Raw genomic sequence first — 20,000 nt, forward strand, 5'->3', positions numbered from 1 at the left:
CCTGGCCCCCTTCCAGACCGCCGGTCCTGTCCTCCTCCTCCTCCTCCTCCTCCTCCTCCTCCCCCTCCTCCTCCTCCTCCTCCCCCTCCTCCTCCTCCTCCTCCTCCTCCTCCTCCTCCTCCCCCTCCTCCCCCTCCTCCTCCTCCGGTGGACACGCTGGGCCTCCTCTCACAGCGTCAGCCCGAGCGGTGGAGCTCACCTCCGTGACACCGGAATAGTTGTCATTTTTCAGATGTTTGTTATTTTCTGGTGTTTTTTCAAAAATCACACTTTCATTCTTTTCATTATTTACATTTGTGAGTTTCAGTTGAGGCTGATGATAATCAGTATGAAGTTATGTGCTGTAGGAATCTCACCACATACTAGTACTACTGTTAGTACTACTGTTTATTGGAGGCAGCATTAGTTTGTACTCCAGCGCCCTCCGGTGGTTCATATATGAAACGACACGCTGGTGATGTGCTTGATCTGATGGTGTTGAGGTTTGTTAACCAATCAGGCTGTGCACATGGAAGTCCTCTCTCTCTTTCTCTTTGTCCATCAAATCAGAGAGAGAGAGAGAGAGATAGAAAGAGAGAAAATGTGTGTCTATATAGGCCAACATATATAAACACACACACACACACACACAGATCATTGATCTGTGTGAACAGGCTCTGAGGGGTCAGGGGTCAGGGCTGTGACTGTGTCTCTGTCAGAGCTGTAGTCACTATGACGGCTGTGTGTGTGTGTGTGTGTGTGTCTCTGTCAGAGCTGTAGTCACTATGACGGCTGTGTGTGTGTGTGTGTCCACAGAAAGTGTTGCGGACGTTGGAGGATGTCAGTGAACCAGCGCCGAGAGAGCGAGCTCTGAAGAGCGTGACGTTCCAGGAGCTGGTGAGCGTTATCAGCGACTCCCCGGGAACCATGGCTCTACAGAGCCAGCAGAGGAGCCAGCAGGGGGCCAGCGACCAGGAGCTCAGGGCAGCCTGTGGGCGGCTGGAGAGCCAGGATGGAGAGGGCCTTCAGGTGAGCTCCCTACTGGTTACTGTTGGTTACTTACTAACTAAGTTCTCTTCTCTGCGTTCCAGACTTTGGTCTCGCTTACACAACCTGGAAACATGTACGATACGATATAGGTCTGTGATAGGCCGATACGATATAGGTCTGTGATAGGCCGATACGATATAGGTCTGTGATAGGCCGATACGATATAGGTCTGTGATAGGCCGATACGATATAGGTCTGTGATAGGCCGATACGATATAGATCTGTGATAGGCCGATACGATATAGATCTGTGATAGGCCGATACGATATAGATCTGTGATAGGCCGATACGATATAGGTCTGTGATAGGCCGATACGATATAGATCTGTGATAGGCCGATACGATATAGGTCTGTGATAGGCCGATACGATATAGGTCTGTGATAGGCCGATACGATATAGATCTGTGATAGGCCGATACGATATAGATCTGTGATAGGCCGATACGATATAGATCTGTGATAGGCCGATACGATATAGGTCTGTGATAGGCCGATACGATATAGATCTGTGATAGGCCGATACGATATAGGTCTGTGATAGGCCGATACGATATAGATCTGTGATAGGCCGATACGATATAGATCTGATAGGCCGATACGATATAGGTCTGTGATAGGCCGATACGATATAGATCTGTGATAGGCCGATACGATATAGGTCTGTGATAGGCCGATACGATATAGGTCTGTGATAGGCCGATACGATATAGATCTGATAGGCCGATACGATATAGGTCTGTGATAGGCCGATACGATATAGATCTGTGATAGGCCGATACGATATAGGTCTGTGATAGGCCGATACGATATAGGTCTGTGATAGGCCGATACGATATAGGTCTGTGAGGCGGAACGTATTGGGCGTTGGTGTGAACGGTCTGCTTTTAGAAAGCGTTTTGTTTTGGTGTGAAGCGTTTAGTCTGAACATGATCACCAGATCAAACAGGGCTCCTGTCTGTCTGCTCAGACCTTTACACCATCAGACCCACTGCTAGTCCACTCAAACCATCAATACAGACCCACTGCTAGTCCACTCAAACCATCAATACAGACCCACTGCTGGTTCACTCAAACCATCAATACAGACCCACTGCTAGTCCACTCAAACCATCAATACAGACCCACTGCTGGTTCACTCAAACCATCAATACAGACCCACTGCTAGTCCACTCAAACCATCAATACAGACCCACTGCTGGTCCACTCAAACCATCAATACAGACCCACTGCTAGTCCACTCAAACCATCAATACAGACCACTGCTAGTCCACTCAAACCATCAATACAGACCCACTGCTAGTCCACTCAAACCATCAATACAGACCCACTGCTAGTCCACTCAAACCATCAATACAGACCCACTGCTAGTCCACTCAAACCATCAATACAGACCCACTGCTGGTCCACTCAAACCATCAATACAGACCCACTGCTAGTCCACTCAAACCATCAATACAGACCCACTGCTAGTCCACTCAAACCATCAATACAGACCCACTGCTAGTCCACTCAAACCATCAATACAGACCCACTGCTAGTCCACTCAAACCATCAATACAGACCCACTGCTAGTCACTCAAACCATCAATACAGACCCACTGCTGGTCCACTCAAACCATCAATACAGACCACTGCTAGTCCACTCAAACCATCAATACAGACCACTGCTAGTCCACTCACAAACCAACATGTGTGTGTGTGTGTGTGTGTGTGTGTGTGTGTGTGTGTGTGTGTGTGTGTGTGTGTGTCTGTCTGTCTGTCTGTCTGTCTGTCTGTCTGTCTGTCTGTCTGTCTGTCTGTCTGTCTGTCTGTCTGTCTGTCTGTCTGTCTGTCTGTCTGTCTGTCTGTGTGTGTGCGTGCGTGCGTGCGTGCGTGCGTGCGTGCGTGCGTGCGTGCGTGTGTGTGTGTGTGTGTGTCTGTGTGTGTGTGTGTGTGTGTGTGTGTGTGTGTGTCTATGTGTGTGTGTGTGTGTGTGTGTGTGTGTGTGTGTGTGTGTGTGTGTGTGTGTGTGTGTGTGTCTATGTGTGTGTGTGTGTGTGTGTGTGTGTGTGTGTGTCTATGTGTGTGTGTGTGTGTGTGTGTGTGTGTGTGTGTGTGTGTGTTCTTCGTCCTCAGGTGATCCGGTACCTGGATCAGGTTTTAGACGACGCCTCTGACCGCCCACCAACGGAAACTCCTCCCCTTCCCCACACAGCCAACAGGCCAATCATCATCGACGGGACCGCCCCCTCGTCCGTCCACACCTCATCCTCCTCATCAGCCAATCAGCTGTCATCACGGCGGAGGGGAGGAGCCAAACCACCTTTGTCCACCAGGAGGAAGGCATCCCACGGACCAATGGGAACTCGGTGGGGGAGGAGCCAGGCGGGGGGAGGAGCCAGGGCGAGGGGAGGAGCCAGGGCGAGGGGAGGAGCCAGGCGGGGGGGCGCCCGCTTTGAGCTGAGGGCGTTCCAGGAGGAGAGGAGGCCGGCCAAGCTGTTCACCCCCGGGGAGGAGCAGCAGGAGGTGCGGTGAGGAGGAGACGGCCCTCTGAGGAGGTGAGAGCCAAGCGCCGCATTGAGCACCTCTGCTGCTCCTCCTGCTGCTCCTCCTGCTGCTCCCTGTGGTGGATACTTAACTCTGTCTATGTTCTCCTCGCTCTGCTCCTCTCCTTCTCTTTATTCCCATCTTCTTTGTTCCTCCTCCTCTCCTCCTCCTCCTCTCCTCCTCCCCTCCTCTCCTCTTTCCCTCCTCCTCTTCCTCTCCTCCTTCCCATCCTCTCCTCCTCCTCCTCTCTCTCCTCCTCCTCCTCCTCTCCCCTCCTCCTCCTCTCCTCCTCTCTCCTCCTCCTCTCCCCCTCCTCCTCCTCCTCCTCCTCCTCTCCTCCTTCCCATCCTCTCCTCCTCCTCTCCCCCTCCTCCTCCTCTCTCCTCCTCTCCCCTCCTCCTCCTCTCCTCCTCTCTCCTCCTCCTCTCCCCCTCTCCTCCTCCCCCTCCTCCTCCTCCTCCTCTCCTCCTCCTCTCCTCCTCCTCTCCCCCTCCTCCTCTCTCCTGCTCCTCCTGCTCCTCCTCTCCTCCAGGTGCAGGAGTTAGAGCGGGAGCGCCAGGAGCTGATCCGAGGCCAGGCTGTGAAGAAGAACCCGGGGATCGCTCAGCGCTGGTGGAACCCCCCGGTGGAGGTGACCCTCACTCACTCACTCACTCACTCACTCACTCACTCACTCACTCACTCACTCACTCACTCACCACACTCACTCACTCACTCACTCACTCACTCTCTCACTCACTCACTCACTCACTCACTCACTCACTCACTCACTCACTCACCACCCTCACTCACTCAGTCACTCACCACCCTCACTCACTCACTCACTCACCACCCTCACTCACTCACTCACTCACCACACTCACTCACTCACTCACTCACTCACTCACCACCCTCACTCACTCACCACACTCACTCACTCACCACACTCACTCACTCACTAACCACCCTCACTCACTCACTCACTCACTCACTCACTCACTCACCACCCTCACTCACTCACTCACTCACCACCCTCACTCACTCACTCACTCACCACCCTCACTCACTCACTCACTCACCACCCTCACTCACTCACTCACTCACCACACTCACTCACTCACTCACTCACTCACTCACTCACTCACTCACCACCCTCACTCACTCACCACACTCACTCACTCACCACACTCACTCACTCACTAACCACCCTCACTCACTCACTCACTCACTCACTCACTCACCACCCTCACTCACTCACCACACTCACTCACTCACCACACTCACTCACTCACTAACCACCCTCACTCACTCACTCACTCACTCACTCACCACCCTCACTCACTCACCACACTCACTCACCAGACCACACTCACTCATTCACCAGACCACACTCACTCATTCACCAGACCACACTCACTCATTCATGTTGTTCTACAATCCATTTATTAATGGATTCATTCATTCATGTATCCATTTGCTTGCTCAGGTTTCTTCATCAACAAACTGATTTGAAGTATTGATTCATTAATAAATGAAAAAGTCATCTTGGTTTGTTACATTGATTGATTGATGATGATTGATTGATGATGATTGATTGATTGATTGATGATTGATGATTGATAGATGATGATTGATGGTGATTGATTGATGATGATTGATTGATTGATGATTGATAGATGATGATTGATGATGATTGATTGATTGATTGATTGATTGATGATTGATTGCAGCTCCCGTTGGAGGAGCAGCTGGATCCAGAACAGCTGGAATCCCACAGGAAGTACCAGGAGAGGAAACAGAACCAGACACACACCTGCATCTACACACAGGTACACACACACACACACACACACACACACACACACACACACACACACACACACACTGGCATGGCAGTATAATGTTGAAGTGCCAAAGGATTGAAAGGTTGGGCCTAAAACATCCATCATACAGAAACAAATCCAATAGTAAAGGAAGTTGAAATGAGATTATGGGTATTGATATTTGGAACCCTGGTACCCCCAGAGTTCTCACCACAGCACAATTTGAATTTGCTCAGCGAGTCACTCTGGGAACGAGCAACATACTCACTCCCCGATTCCCCTGGCCCAGAACATGAACCAATCACATCGCTGTATCTGATATAGGCGGGCCCCCCTGGCCCAGAACATTAACCAATCACATCGCTGTATCTGATATAGGCGGGCCAAAAGCGTTGCTGTTTCACCGACATAGCATGAGTCTTATCTATTGGTTAGCTCCGCTGGTCTGGATACGTCACCCCTTGTATTCTTCTGATTGGTCGTAGTGTTATCCAATTGCGTGCAGTGATATTTTCAAATGCATGCTTGGGGCCGCCCCTGGAGTCGGGCCGTTACTGGCTCCAGACCCTACAGTCTCTAGAAGTGGCTCTGGACCTCCAGGCTAGGGTACAAGGTGTGAAACACATCAAAGGGGCACAGCACAAAAACATCTCCAACTCACAGCCCAAAACTAATAGTTGTAATAAAGACTAGAGGCGGAACCTCCAGGGGAACTAGGATCACGCACTAAAGAACTGAAACATGACCTCAGGGTCAGGGTGGAATGTTGATCACGTCAATGAAGGTCGGGAGACATTTGATCAATCGGTCGAGGATATCAACAACGTCCATCCCTCTGTGGAAACGCTCTGATCAGAGGAGCTAGAGACCAGGACTGGTCTGAGCCAACGATAACGGTTTGAGAATGACGTCATGGAGGCATGGAAAAGAGAGCAAATGACAGGATCATCAGTGGATTGGTAGGGCGGTCAGCGTTTGGTTCACACACATCCTCAGGAACGTTCTCCAGGCCTGTGAAGAGCAGCTGCTGTAGACGACGAGCCGCTCCGTTAATGGACAAGCTGCAACTTCAAGAAGCAAAACGAAGCACAAGACAGATTGAAACGCTGGTTGCTAAAACAAAATGTATGGAAATTCCCTCTAATTGAAGGTCAAACTTCCTCACCAGTTTGGTGATGAGGGCAGACAGTAGCCTACGACACTTTACAACAAAATCTCACGAGAGATTCAAACAATGTGGAATAAAAAGACAAGCTAAAATAGAGTTGGAGCCATCGTTTGGAGGTAGACCCCCATCTCCATCTACGGGATGTAAAACGTACAAGTGGATCATGGAAAACTTTACAGCAAAAGCAGCAGTAGCATTATCAAATTAAGTGTAAAGCCTCACTTCATTCACAAAGACAGCACAGCGTTGCACTTTGAAGCCACAGCCACTAGATGGTGGTCCTGCCTTATGCAGTCTGTAATAAACTGCTAACTGATTGCCCAGTTTAAAACCCATCCACAAAAGGAAAAGCTTGTTTTCCTGTCATGGAAGCTTGTAACCAGGCCACTTGGAGGGAACCATACACCTCGACCTACCAACAGAGAAGACATAAAGTAGGATTCCTGTCCCCATAGAAAACATAGCTATCAAAAAGGATCTAGGAAGACAACCATATCTAATACAGCTGAATGCAATCAATGCAGACTTTTGACTCCTTTTGACTTTTGAGCAGACAAGGACTGAGGTTCCAATGAACCCTGGGTAATAAAGGAAGTGTACACAGTGAGGTGGCGATGGTCACGCTGAAGGATCTCCTCATCATGCAATACAAGACTTCTCTGAAAGGAGTATGAAGAGTAGGAGTCAGATGAACATTAAAGGAGATATCAGACCAGTGACCAGTGACCAGTGACCAGTGACCAGTGACCCGTGTAGTGGGAGGACCGACAGAGGAACGCTCTGGAAGGACTGAGGGACTGACAACCCCATCCAGAGGCTGATCAGATCTGTCCTAAAATAACAGATATTGATGTGGATACTGTACAGCTTTGTGCAAGGTTGAGGCCATCATCAATGATAGACTGCTGATGATCCTCTAATGATCTGTCAATAGATAACATTGATGGACTATGAACATGTTTGTATTTGGATGAATCCTATAGATCTGGTGTGATTGGGTCGGCGCCATTGAAATATAATTAGGGAGTTACCATTAGTTAGTTAACCATTAGGTAGCTACCAATAGGTAGTTAACCATTAGGGAGTTACCATTAGTTAGTTAACCATTAGGTAGCTACCAATAGGTAGTTAACCATTAGGGAGTTACCATTAGTTAGTTAACCATTAGGTAGCTACCAATAGGTAGTTAACCATTAGGGAGTTACCATTAGTTAGTTAACCATTAGGTAGCTACCAATAGGTAGTTAACCATTAGGGAGTTACCATTAGTTAGTTAACCATTAGGTAGCTACCAATAGGTAGTTAACCATTAGGGGCAGGTTGGAGGTCCTAATTAACTAGGAGCTATGGTTATGGTTAAAGCCTGGGTTAAAGGCATTAAATGTATGAAAGTAAGATGATTTCCATAAAGTCCTCTAGTGACCTGTTGTTTGGGCGTCTCCAGCCCTGCTCAACCAGAGAGAAGCTGACAGCAGCTGATCTCAGTGTGGCTGTCAGGACGTTATGCTGAACACACCTGGGAGGGCTGCTTTAACCAGCCTCACCTGGACCAGGAGGGCTGGACTCTAGTCAGTGTGCACAGGTTAACCAGCCTCACCTGGACCAGGGGGGCTGGACTCTAGTCAGTGTGCACAGGTTAACCAGCCTCACCTGGACCAGGAGGGCTGGACTCTAGTCAGTGTGCACAGGTTAACCAGGAGGGCTGGACTCTAGTCAGTGTGCACAGGTTAAACCAGTGTCACACACACTCAGAGAGTCTCCTGCATGGAGCCCCAGGCTATGTATCATTAACTACAAATGTCAGTCGTTTATCTACAATAAACCAGCTTTAACATCACCAGCCTGCGTCCTGGTGATGGCCTTCATCCTGTGACCGTATTCTATCAGCATGTTTACTGGGCTGAGGGCCCCTGAGGGCCCTACATGAACATCTTCAACCATTAACATCAACTCCTCTTCGTTCTCTCTCCTCCTCCTCCTCCTCCTCTCCCTGCTCCCTCTGCTCAGCCCCAGGTCTCAGGCCCCCCGATGATGGTGACCTTTGACCCGGACCTCCCCAGGAAGGAGGACATTGTGGAGGAGCAGATCGACTTCCTGTCCGCCAGGAAGCAGTTCCTCCAGGGGGGCGGGGCGCCCCGGAGAGACGTGGCGCCCCAGATCTACTCGGCCAAGCCCTTCAGCAAGGCCCCCAGCAAGACCCCCGAGGACCAGGGGCCCGTGACCAGGGAGGACCAGGGGCCCGTGACCGGGGAGGACCAGGGGCCCGTGACCGGGGAGGACCAGGGCCTCGGAGGGGAGTTCACGTGCGTGCGGGCGGTGATGGCGGTGCTGAGCGAGGAGGAGGAGGCGGGGAGGAGCGCGCCCCAGAAGGTCCTCCTCTTCCACCCTGAGGAGTGGGACTCGGGGCTGGACGAGCTGTCTCTGCGCTCCCCGGACGCGGCGGCGCTCAGCCTGGACAGCGTGTCTGACAGCGGGGCCTCCCTCACCCCCGCCTCCCCCCCCGCCTCCCCCCCGGCCCCCCAGGAGGAGGAGCTGGAGTTCCACGCCGGCGTGCTGGTGCAGAGCGCCGTCCACCACGCCCTGGCCGCGCACAACGGGGACGACTGGCAGAGCGCCCTCAACCCCCCCTCCTCCTCCTCCTCCTCCTCCTCCTCCTCCTCCTTCTCCTCCCCTCACGCTCCGGCCCGGCTCACCCCCGTGTCCGGGAGCCCCGCCTCGCTGCCCCCCTCCTCCTCCTCCTTCTCCTCCCCTTTGACCCCCACCCTGAACCCCCCAGTTCTCCCCTCCTCCTCCTCCTCCTCTCCTGCCCGTTCTCCTCCTCCCCAGCCCAGCGCTCCTCCTCCCTGGGCGTCCCCTGAGGCGCAGCAGGAGGTGCAGAGCGAGGAGGTGCAGAGGGAGGAGGCGCAGCAGGAGCAGAGCTCCCCCTCCTCTCCTCCGCGGCCCCCCCCAGCCTCCCCCCCCCAGCGGGCCCGAGGAGGCGGTCCTCGTATCAAGGTCCAGTCCTCGTACGCCCGGGCCCTGGCCGCCAGCGCCGCCGCCCCGCCGGGCCCCGCCCCGGGCCCCGCCCCGGGCCCCGTGGTCCCCAGACCCCCCCCCGTGCAGCGGCCCCCCTCCCCGCCGCCGCCCGACCGGCCCGAGTTCAGCTACTTCAAGAAGTACTCCGAGGCGGCGGAGCTGCGCAGCACGGCCCCGGGGCCCCCGGAGCCCCCCGGCCCCGCCCCCCCCGGGCCCTTCCGCCTGCGCTCCCGTAAGCAGCGCACGCTGTCCATGATCGAGGAGGAGATCCGCGCCGCGCAGCAGCGGGAGGAGGACCTCCAGAGGCACCGCCACGCCAAGCAGGCCGCCGCCGCCGCCGCCGCCGGTCGCCCCGGCAACCACCAGCCCCCGCCCGCCGCCGCCGGTGTAGGCCCCGCCCCCGCCGGGCCCCCCGCCGGGCCCCCCGCCGACAGGACCAAGAGCAACAGTCTGCCGGCCCGGCTCACGCTGACGGCCAGGACGGCGCCCGGTGGGTGGAGCCTCCATGAGCCGCTGGTCCTATTGGTCCAGAGTTAATTAATACTAATTAATACTGGGGGTCACCAGGGCCTTAAGCCACTGATGGGGCAGAGCAGCTGGGGGGGGGGATGGCGGGGGGAGCGTGTTCAACGACCAATGAAATGCAGCCAATAACAGAACGGTCCCATCCCTGCCGGTGTGAGACGTGGTGGTGCTTCCTGTGTTCCTGACCTCTGACCTCTGACCTCTGACCTCTGGGTGTCCCACAGGGAAGATCGAGAAGGTGCAGCCGGCGCCGCCCGTCTCCCCGTCCCCGTCGGAGGGGGCGCTGTCGGACGCGGGCAGCGAGGACTCTGGGGGACGACCCAGGAACTACATGCAGACCCTGATGGAGGACTACGAGTCCCACAAGGTGAAGCGCAGAGAGAAGCTGGAGGACAACAGTGTGAGTATTGAAGCCACCAGACAGACACTGAAAGGTCCCATAAATGTCCATTACAATGATTCATAGCTTCATAGATTCATTAAGATAAGATGTACTTTATTATTAGATGTACCATTATGTTGACATGGACAATGATATTACCCATAGTTGTTGTCGGGGTTAAAACAATGTATGTGGAAGCAGATGCACAAAATGTAACACGTTTGGGGTGTCGAAAACGTAGTTGAGCTGCTTCCCTTGTGAGGAAGCACCGGACGGACAAATGCAGGACGGGGAGCGGCGGTGATGGTCCAGGACCAGTGTGGACGGAGACGATGGAGACACCACTGTGTCCTCCACAGAGACCAATAGGACCATGAGGGCAGTTCCCTGGCACAAGGAGGAGCTCAGTGTTGTCCAGGTTAAGCCTCAAAGTGCTGGGGTCTGCCACACATTGTGAGAGCGTGCAGTCAGGAGGAAGGGAGTAATAGTGGAGTGACGTTCTCCCAGGGTAACCACCGGCTCCTGGTTCCTCTTCAGAGACTCAGGGGCTTCCCATCTGTTAGTCAGAGGGGAAGTCAATAATACACGCAAGCACCATAAGGCACGCATTAGTTGAACTGCTGCCTGTGTTTTGCAAGCTCTGGTAAACCTCCCTGAAATACAATTGCTGTGTGCAGAGGTATACTAACCGCTACGCACAAGACAATGTTTGCACTTAGCAGTTCATCAACTTTTGTCAAAGACCCAAACCACAAGGGGTGGCGTTCCCTTGTTTTCACAACAGCCGCCTTTCACTTCCTTCTATACCAGCAGTCCTGTTGTCCACCGCCACTAAGGAACCCACTTCACACCCTCAAAGGGGTCCAACCTGTGGGTCGCACACCACCAGTGGCTGGGTGGCGGGACGGCCAAAAACGATATGTTGAAAACCTTTCTCTTTCTAAAAGGTCGTCTCATCGGTTTTGTTTGATCATTTGTATGTTTTGAAGACCGAGAAATAAGAAAAGGGACTCCTGTAGTGATGAACACATACACACAGAAATGTTTGTTTGTTTGGTAAGGACAATGTGTGGTTAGGGTTAGGGTTAAGGACAATGTGTGGTTAGGGTTAGGGTTAAGGACAATGTGTGGTTAGGGTTAGGGTTAAGGACAATGTGTGGTTAGGGTTAAGGACAATGTGTGGTTAGGGTTAGGGTTAAGGACAATGTGTGGTTAGGGTTAGGGTTAAGGACAATGTGTGGTTAGGGTTAGGGTTAAGGACAATGTGTGGTTAGGGTTAGGGTTAAGGACAATGTGTGGTTAGGGTTAAGGACAATGTGTGGTTAGGGTTAGGGTTAAGGACAATGTGTGGTTAGGGTTAGGGTTAAGGACAATGTGTGGTTAGGGTTAGGGTTAAGGACAATGTGTGGTTAGGGTTAGGGTTAAGGACAATGTGTGGTTAGGGTTAGGGTTAAGGACAATGTGTGGTTAGGGTTAGGGTTAAGGACAATGTGTGGTTAGGGTTAGGGTTAAGGACAATGTGTGGTTAGGGTTAGGGTTAAGGACAATGTGTGGTTAGGGTTAGGGTTAAGGACAATGTGTGGTTAGGGTTAGGGTTAAGGACAATGTGTGGTTAGGGTTAGGGTTAGGGTTAAGGACAATGTGTGGTTAGGGTTAAGGACAATGTGTGGTTAGGGTTAGGGTTAAGGACAATGTGTGGTTAGGGTTAAGGACAATGTGTGGTTAGGGTTAGGGTTAAGGACAATGTGTGGTTAGGGTTAGGGTTAAGGACAATGTGTGGTTAGGGTTAGGGTTAAGGACAATGTGTGGTTAGGGTTAGGGTTAGGGTTAAGGACAATGTGTGGTTAGGGTTAGGGTTAAGGACAATGTGTGGTTAGGGTTAGGGTTAAGGACAATGTGTGGTTAGGGTTAAGGACAATGTGTGGTTAGGGTTAGGGTTAAGGACAATGTGTGGTTAGGGTTAGGGTTAAGGACAATGTGTGGTTAGGGTTAGGGTTAAGGACAATGTGTGGTTAGGGTTAGGGTTAGAAGTACCTCCTCCTCACGGGGTCTAAAGGCTTGGGAACGTTGCTAGACCCTTGTGTTATCTGCACCATAGAAACATTTTTCCTGCATCATCGTGGTTCATCCAGACACATTCATCCTGTCATCATGAGAAGCGAATGGCCACTGTGTGTCACTCTCACTAATTGTTGTTGGTGTGACTCCATGGTGATGATGTCAGGGTTCACTGGTGCCTCTCTCTCCTCTGCTGGGCCTTCAGTACGCCCGCTTGATGCTGGCTAGTGAGGTGACCACCCAGGTACCTGTTACACCTGCCCCCTTCCCTGTCTCCTCTCCTGTCTCCTCTCCTGTCTCCTCTCCTGTCTCCTCTCCTGTCTCCTCACCTGTCTCCTCACCTGTCTCCTCTCCTGTCTCCTCTCCTGTCTCCTCTCCTGTCTCCTCTCCTGTCTCTCCTGTCTCCTCTCCTGTCTCCTCTCCTGTCTCCTCTCCTGTCTCCTCTCCTGTCTCCTCACCTGTCTCCTCTCCTGTCTCCTCTCCTGTCTCCTCACCTGTCTCCTCTCCTGTCTCCTCACCTGTCTCCTCACCTGTCTCCTCACCTGTCTCCTCTCCTGTCTCCTCACCTGTCTCCTCACCTGTCTCCTCACCTGTCTCCTCTCCTGTCTCCTCACCTGTCTCCTCACCTGTCTCCTCTCCTGTCTCCTCACCTGTCTCCTCACCTGTCTCCTCACCTGTCTCCTCTCCTGTCTCCTCACCTGTCCGTGCTGCTCAGAGACAACAGACCTGGGTCGACTGGCGCTGTAGATCTAACTGCTCACCTTCAGGGATACTAGTGGATACTAGTGGATAAAGGGTTAGTGGATACTAGTGGATACTAGTGGATACTAGTGGATACTAGTGGATACTAGTGGATACTAGTGGATACTAGTGGATAAAGGGTTAGTGGATAAATGAATGAGTCAGAGATTTCCCCTTTTTCATTTGTCCTTTAATTTGTTTTTAAGGAACTGAACCTATGAATGTTAAATTCCCCCCAGAATGACGACGGGTAAATCTAGAGGAGCAGCGACATGTGACAGGTCCGATATGGTTTAATCCTGATGGACGCTGTGGCCTGAGGTGGACTACAGAGCGCTCAGGGTCTCTTGGTGGAGGGGAAGGTTACAGTAGTAGACGGTGGGAGGACAGCGTGCGTCGTAGCGTGCGTTGCGCAGTCCTCTGTGATGCGTCACCGTGACGTGGGCCCAGGTCTGTTGCTTCACTGCTGTTTGGGTGTGGTAGTGATGCATGTGCTTGTGCTCACCTTTGACCCCTCAACTCAGTACACCTGCATCGCACCGACTGTACTTGAATAAACAGAGTCTGTATGTCATACATGTCATGAAAGAATAAGAATAAGAATAAGAATAAGAATAACCCGTTTGTGAAAGGAAAGAGAAGCTGTACCAGGAAGTGGTCTGAACTGCTTCCACTGTACAATGTACTGTGTACTGTGTACTATGTACTGTGTACTGTGTACTGTGTACTGTGTACTGTACAATACTGTCTGACAGACTGCAATCTTTATTTTTCCTTCCTGGTACCTTGTTATCATTTTCACAAAATAAAATATATGAAGCTAAAGATTCAAATTTTATAGAAAAATATTACTATTTGCAACGCAAGAAATGGTTTAAGAAATTAAATATTTATTGAAACTTTTTTTTATCTGCTTTTGGAATGTCTTTCTTTATTATCAGAGCACAGCTTCCCACAGCCGACGTCCTGTTGTGTTGAAACCCGTGCTAACGTGCTAACGGCTAACAGTGTGTGGTGTGGTCTGACCGTCGCTCACAGGACCGCGTCGACTGGGTTTCACCTTCAACTCATGCATGGTGTTTTTTTCCCTCGAAAAATAGTTTTTATGTCAAACACTGGGGTGCGCTTGATTCATACGCTCTACGTCTTACAGAATTCCAGTTGGCTAGAACCTATTGTAGCTCAGCATTAAGAAAAGGTCAAAAGAAGCGCTCCCAAAGTGTTTGTGATAGAATGCATGTGGCGGAGGGCGTGTGTGGCCCCTGGGCGGCCCCTGGGCGGCCCCTGGGCGGCCCCTGGGCGGCCCCTGGGCGGCCCCTGGGCGGCCCATGGGCGGCCCCTGGGCGGCCCCTGGGCGGCCCCTGGGCGGCCCCTGGGCGGCCCATGGGCGGCCCCTGAAGGGCCCCTGAAGGGCCCCTGAAGGGCCCCTGATGGGCCCCTGGGCCTCTGCGTTCTGGGACCAGTACATCAGACCAGGTGGACTTCCAAGCAAGCTGGAAGTGGAGGGCGGAGCTTCATGTTGGGTGGGGTCACCGTGGGAACAGGCCTGAGTGACTCATCTCAGGGAGTTCATTAAGAACCAATGAGAGCATGAGGGTCAGGGCCACGCATGAAGCTCCGCCCACTATGCAGCCGTCACTCAAACCCAGAACCATGACGCACCGTCCTCAGCATTACTGTTCCTGATTGGATGTTTGCTTTTGATTGACAGGTCCTGGAGGCCACTCGCGTCACCCGGAGGAAGAGCAACATGGCGCTGAAGTGGGAGGCGGGGATCTACGCCAACGAGGACGGAGAGCCAGGAGGGGAGGAGGAGGAGGAGGAGGAGGAGGAGGAGGAGGAGGAGGAGGAGGAGTAGAGAGGGCAGGAGGAGGAGTAGAGAGGGCAGGAGGAGGAGGAGGGAGCTGTTGGGGAGAAGGCGCCGGAGGGAGGGCCAGCAGTATTTATTCTACTGGATGTGTTCTGATGGTCACTGTCCAGATGATCAGTTGGCTTGTGATTGGTTGACTGGTTGATTGACAGAGAGTCTTCCCCCTCTGGGGTTATGGCACATGGATGCCTGGACCACAAGCTTCTGGAACATGAGGTGTTTTTTAACAGTCAAATGTAGTCAACTATAAAATAATGTTATGGAAGTAATTGAGGGGCGCTCTACAGAAAGGGGTTGGATTCTGTAATGAAGCCACCTTCCACACAATAGTGGGTCCAATTATGGATCACTTTTTTGGACTTGCAGACTTAAGTTCAAACTTTGATTGTCTCCATTGTCTCCAACTTTGAACGTTGGTGTGGCTAATATGAAATGAACACATGACGGCACACGCACAAGAGAGAGAGAGCTATTGAAACATTATCTTCTAGAGATTATAATACAAAACAATCTCTAAAGGGCTCATGTGAAACTAAAGGACTCCATGGGGGGTTAAGCAATGGTTCACCTGGTTGAGTCACTGGTTAACCATTAACTCCACCTGAGGAGCTCAGAGTCGGCTTGGAGTGCATGATATCCCTCGCTCCTCTGCCATCCCATAATAGTAAGACCTGGAGTACCAGAGCTACACCTCTCCCACAGGGGGAGCTCAGTCCAGCTATTCTTACACAGCCTAAGACTTTCAAAAGGGAACAGACAGTGATATTTGTGTCGCTTAAAAGTGTGTATGAAAGGTTTTGATTTATGTTTAAAATCACTTATTTCACCTTTCAGACGTGGATGCTTTGGTGACCTGTGCGTTGTGATGGAAGCAGTTCTTTGACCTGCATCTTATTGAGGAAGGACTGATTGAGCTTTCGTTTGTTTATTTTAGTAGCTTAGTCGTAACGTTTAATAAAACCTTCTTTTTTCACGATACCAAACCGATATTTCTATACCAAAATAATGTGTCTACGTTTAGAATCAACGGTTGGCCACGTATTTTTAAATATCTAAATTTAAGAAAACTAATTGTAGCTTACAGCCTATCCTCGACAAACTGTGTAAAGTAATCAACCAATCAGGGGCTGGGTTCAGTCGATGCAGTCTCTTGTGTCACTGTTGGGATGGAGGGTGGAACCTTCCAGACTCATCAGCCTTCAGGACTGACACCGGATCAGACTGGATTGACAAGGATTGGACTGGGCCGAAAGGATTGGACTGGAATTCAATTGAATGGAATGAATCGGATTGGACTGGGAGGACTGGGAGGAATTGTATCAACCAGGGAAATGTAAATTGGGAGGTGCCTCAGCAAGAGAAACAGATGTGAACTGAATCCAGATTAAAACTGAACCGACCACATCACAAAACGCTTTCATGGAAGAAATGACCAACAGTGCAGTATTAGGTATTGGGAAATAACAAAGTTTTCAAAACCACTTGAGAACGTTTGCTGTCACTCAGTAAATATTTCTCAAACAATGATGACTATTGATTGAAAGACTACTGGTTTGTTTCCAGCAGCACAACAAAGTGCACCGTTTAAGTGTCCTTGTACTAAAGCAATGATCCTGATCACTTCCCTCACCATTGCGTGACTACATTTCAGAATCAGTCACTTAAGTTTCTTTTCAAGTAACTTAAATACAGCATCACTTCGCTTAAAATTGTTTTTCAAGTCAGTAGTAAAAGTGCCATTTCAAAGTCTGAACCAGACCTCTTGTGTGATGTCGGTCTCTGTGGTGTTTATAGACGCGGGAAAAACGCAAAGAAAAACTTTATTTAACTTATTAGGACAAACGAATGAAGCACGTAGTTGAATAGTGAAAGAGCCTTTGATCACCGGCTGTCCTCACCTTTCTAATCACATCCTGAAATAATAGACGCGTTTTCATATTTAATATTATAATGTAAGCATTTGTAAGTATTGAACAGACTGTCCTTTGGTCGTCAGTACGTGAAGGGAGAGCTGGAGAGAGGATGTTTGTACATACGGACTGCGTAGACCACCCACAGAATTAAAGAGTTTATTTAGACTTGAGGAAATACGTTTAGAGCGGTTAAACTGCATTTATAGAAACACACGACACACAGGATTAGTGTTTAGAAACAACCCTGTGTTGAGGAATATAGCAGTGTGTGTGTGGGACAAAAATACAGAAAGGTTTTACAGTAGCTTACTGCCAATGCCATATGTGTGATAATCATGTTAGCGTGAGTCACCATGCAGTAACATACAGGCACATTGCCACGGTGACCATCATACAGCATGACTTAGATCCAAGACACACACCTGTTGTTGTTTACTGTATTCAGCTTCTACTGAGCATTCGCTCCTGTGCTACAATGTACAACTGGGTTCACACTCACACGCACACACACACACACACACACACATGTGTAGAGTTAACTGTAGGGTCTTTGTTGTGTGTATGTTACAATATGACTTGTTTTGGGTATGGGAGGCGTACGGTTGATGTTGTTACATGTATGTTACATGTATGTTACATGATTACAATTGGTTTAAAAATAGTTTAAAAATACCAAATGTCTACTGCACTACTCCCAAACAGAATGCAAATGGTTATCTGTGTGACTTTTTATTATTATTATTATTATTATGCTTTGTTCTGATGTTTCATGTCACAGTGGTTATACTGGTCGTCCCCCAGGGCCCCCAGGGCCCCTAGGAGCTGACAGACTAAACACCTTATTACTTTATTACTGTCCTGTGTGTATTTTATTTCTTTGCGCAGTACGGCCTCCTATGTTAACCTCTGTTACTGTTAACCACTTTTACACTCATACTCCGCTGCAGCATTTAAATCCTACGTAACGCTCACAGTTATTATATTATGAATATCTTTCTCATTAAACACAAAAGTGCTACTGCGTGGTTTGTTTGAATGACACTTCTCTTATATATATATATATATAGAGCGGATTGTGACCAGGAATACAAACAGGTTTATGACCTTTCATGAATATATATATATCATGAATATATATATTCATGAAAGGTCATAAACCTGTTTGTATTCCTGGTCACAATCCGCTCTATCCAGTTAGACTTGTTCTCTGAGGATACAATGAGGAAGAGAGAGAGAGAGAGAGAGAGAGAGAGAGAGAGAGAGAGAGAGAGGAGAGAGAGAGAGAGAGAGAGAGAGAGAGAGAGAGAGAGAGAGAGAGAGAGAGAGAGAGAGAGAGAGAGAGAGAGAGAGAGACGAGAGAGAGAGAGAGAACAGGAAGGTGCTCGTCAGTCGTCATTGGTCAACGTCAGAGCGCACACCACCACTATGCCTTTTTCAACCGGCCAGAAGAGTGTATTCGTGTTACTTTAACAACACTTAGTCCACCGCCATGAGCTGGCGGGTGGGGGCCATGAGCTGGCGGGTGGGGGCGGTGTGCCGGCGGGTCGGGGCGCTGTGCCGGCGGGTGGGAGGCGCTGGTCGTGTTGCAGCAGCTGGGCAGCGCGCTGTTCGACACGGCGCTACAGGTGGTGGTGAAGGAGCGCCTCTCCAACAGCACGGACGGCGGGGTCAACTCCACCTCCACCGCGGACGACCGCCAGAGAGCCATGACCGACTTCTTCATGACCTACAACCTCCTCGCCAAGCTCACCCCCATCGTGCCGGCGATCATCCTGGCGAAGTTAGGCGACCGCGGCTGGAGGAAGGCGCCGATCGTCGCGCCGCTAGTGGGCTACCTGGCGTCCCGCCTGGTGCTGCTGCTGGTCGTGGTGCTCGGCTGGCCCATCCAGGTCATGTGGGTGGGGGTGTCGCTGCACGGGTTCTGCGGCGGGTTCAGCGCCATCTGGGCCGGGGGTGATGACCGTGGTGTCGCTGGGCTCCACGGAGAAGCGGCGCTCCGGGGTGATGATGAGAGTGGAGCTGCTGTACGGGCTGGCCGGCCTGCTGGGCAGCCTGGCGTCCGGACACCTGTTCCAGCTGTACGGCGCCTCCCTGGGCCAGGGCACCTTGCTGGTGGGGACCAGCCTGCTGCTGTACGGCGTCTGTCTGCTGCACGCCGGCTGCCTGCTGCAGGTGAGGAGCGGGTTGGGGGGTTAGGGTAGGAGGTTAGGGTTAGGAGGTTAGGGTTAGGGTTAGGGTTAGGAGGTTAGGGTGAGGGTTAGGGGGTTAGGGTTAGGAGGTTAGGGTTAGGGGGTTAGGAGGTTAGGGTTAGGGTTAGGAGGGTTAGGGGGTTAGGGTTAGGATTAGGAGGTCAGGGTTCGGGTTAGGAGGTTAGGGTTAGGGGGTTAGGAGGTTAGGGTTAGGGGGTTAGGGTTAGGAGGTTAGGGTTAGGGTTAGGTTGAGGAGCGGGTCGTGAGGTCGCTGCTCAGTTTTGTGAAAGCGTCACAGAGCTTTAATGTTTATTTCGTATTTCCTGTTTGCTTTACGGCAAACGGCAACGTTTAAAATGTTTTCAAGCAAAGATTAAACGTATAAATGTTTCGATGACACTTTTAAATGCTTTTTTGAAATTCATGGTTTCAAAAGTGATTTCTACTTGCTGCTGTCAGTATTGGTGATGTCATAGAGACAGTGCCGGCGTAGGGCCCCAAGCGCCTGGGGGGGGGGGGGCCCCCAAAATGAAGGTTGATAATTATTACATTACAATTTTCAAAATATATAAATGAATTACGAACAGGTCCACCGTTGTCAACAACCCCCCCGCCAACAATCAGCGGACGTACAACTCCCCCCCCCTCCCCCCGGACGTACAACACCCCCCCCCCCCGCCAACAATCAGCGGACGTACACCCCCCCCCCCCCCCCACCCCTGCCAACAATCTGCGCGTAGGGCCCCCAAAAGCTTAGCAACGGCTCTGCATAGAGATCATC

General features: G+C 51.2%; 2 protein-coding genes across 2 annotated transcripts in view; both read left to right on the top strand.

The window, feature by feature from the left end:
* palm2akap2 (PALM2 and AKAP2 fusion) overlaps positions 1–17,723 on the top strand; it is a gene marked incomplete at its 5' end in the record, with an annotated part of 47,221 nt that extends 29,498 nt beyond the window's left edge. Inside the window, 13 exon segments of the mRNA XM_084483218.1 lie at positions 796–1,008; positions 3,146–3,181; positions 3,187–3,231; positions 3,233–3,283; positions 3,286–3,394; positions 3,453–3,539; positions 3,542–3,567; positions 4,089–4,187; positions 5,266–5,364; positions 8,534–10,031; positions 10,291–10,466; positions 12,712–12,750; positions 14,959–17,723. Of these exon segments, the coding sequence (XP_084339344.1) occupies positions 796–1,008; positions 3,146–3,181; positions 3,187–3,231; positions 3,233–3,283; positions 3,286–3,394; positions 3,453–3,539; positions 3,542–3,567; positions 4,089–4,187; positions 5,266–5,364; positions 8,534–10,031; positions 10,291–10,466; positions 12,712–12,750; positions 14,959–15,105 (2,625 nt within the window). The 3' untranslated portion in view covers positions 15,106–17,723.
* An 820-nt stretch (positions 17,724–18,543) lies between these two features.
* On the top strand, positions 18,544–19,226 carry slc46a2 (solute carrier family 46 member 2; the record flags this gene model as incomplete). The annotated part of the gene is given in 2 exon segments (XM_084483219.1): positions 18,544–18,979; positions 18,981–19,226. Coding segments are annotated over 2 exon segments (489 nt in total). The 5' UTR covers positions 18,544–18,736.
* Between the last annotated feature and the right edge of the window lie 774 nt (positions 19,227–20,000).

The sequence above is a fragment of the Micromesistius poutassou genome (assembly GCF_964030765.1).
Source record: "Micromesistius poutassou genome assembly, chromosome: 18".
In the NCBI taxonomy this organism is placed as follows: Eukaryota; Metazoa; Chordata; class Actinopteri; order Gadiformes; family Gadidae; genus Micromesistius; species Micromesistius poutassou.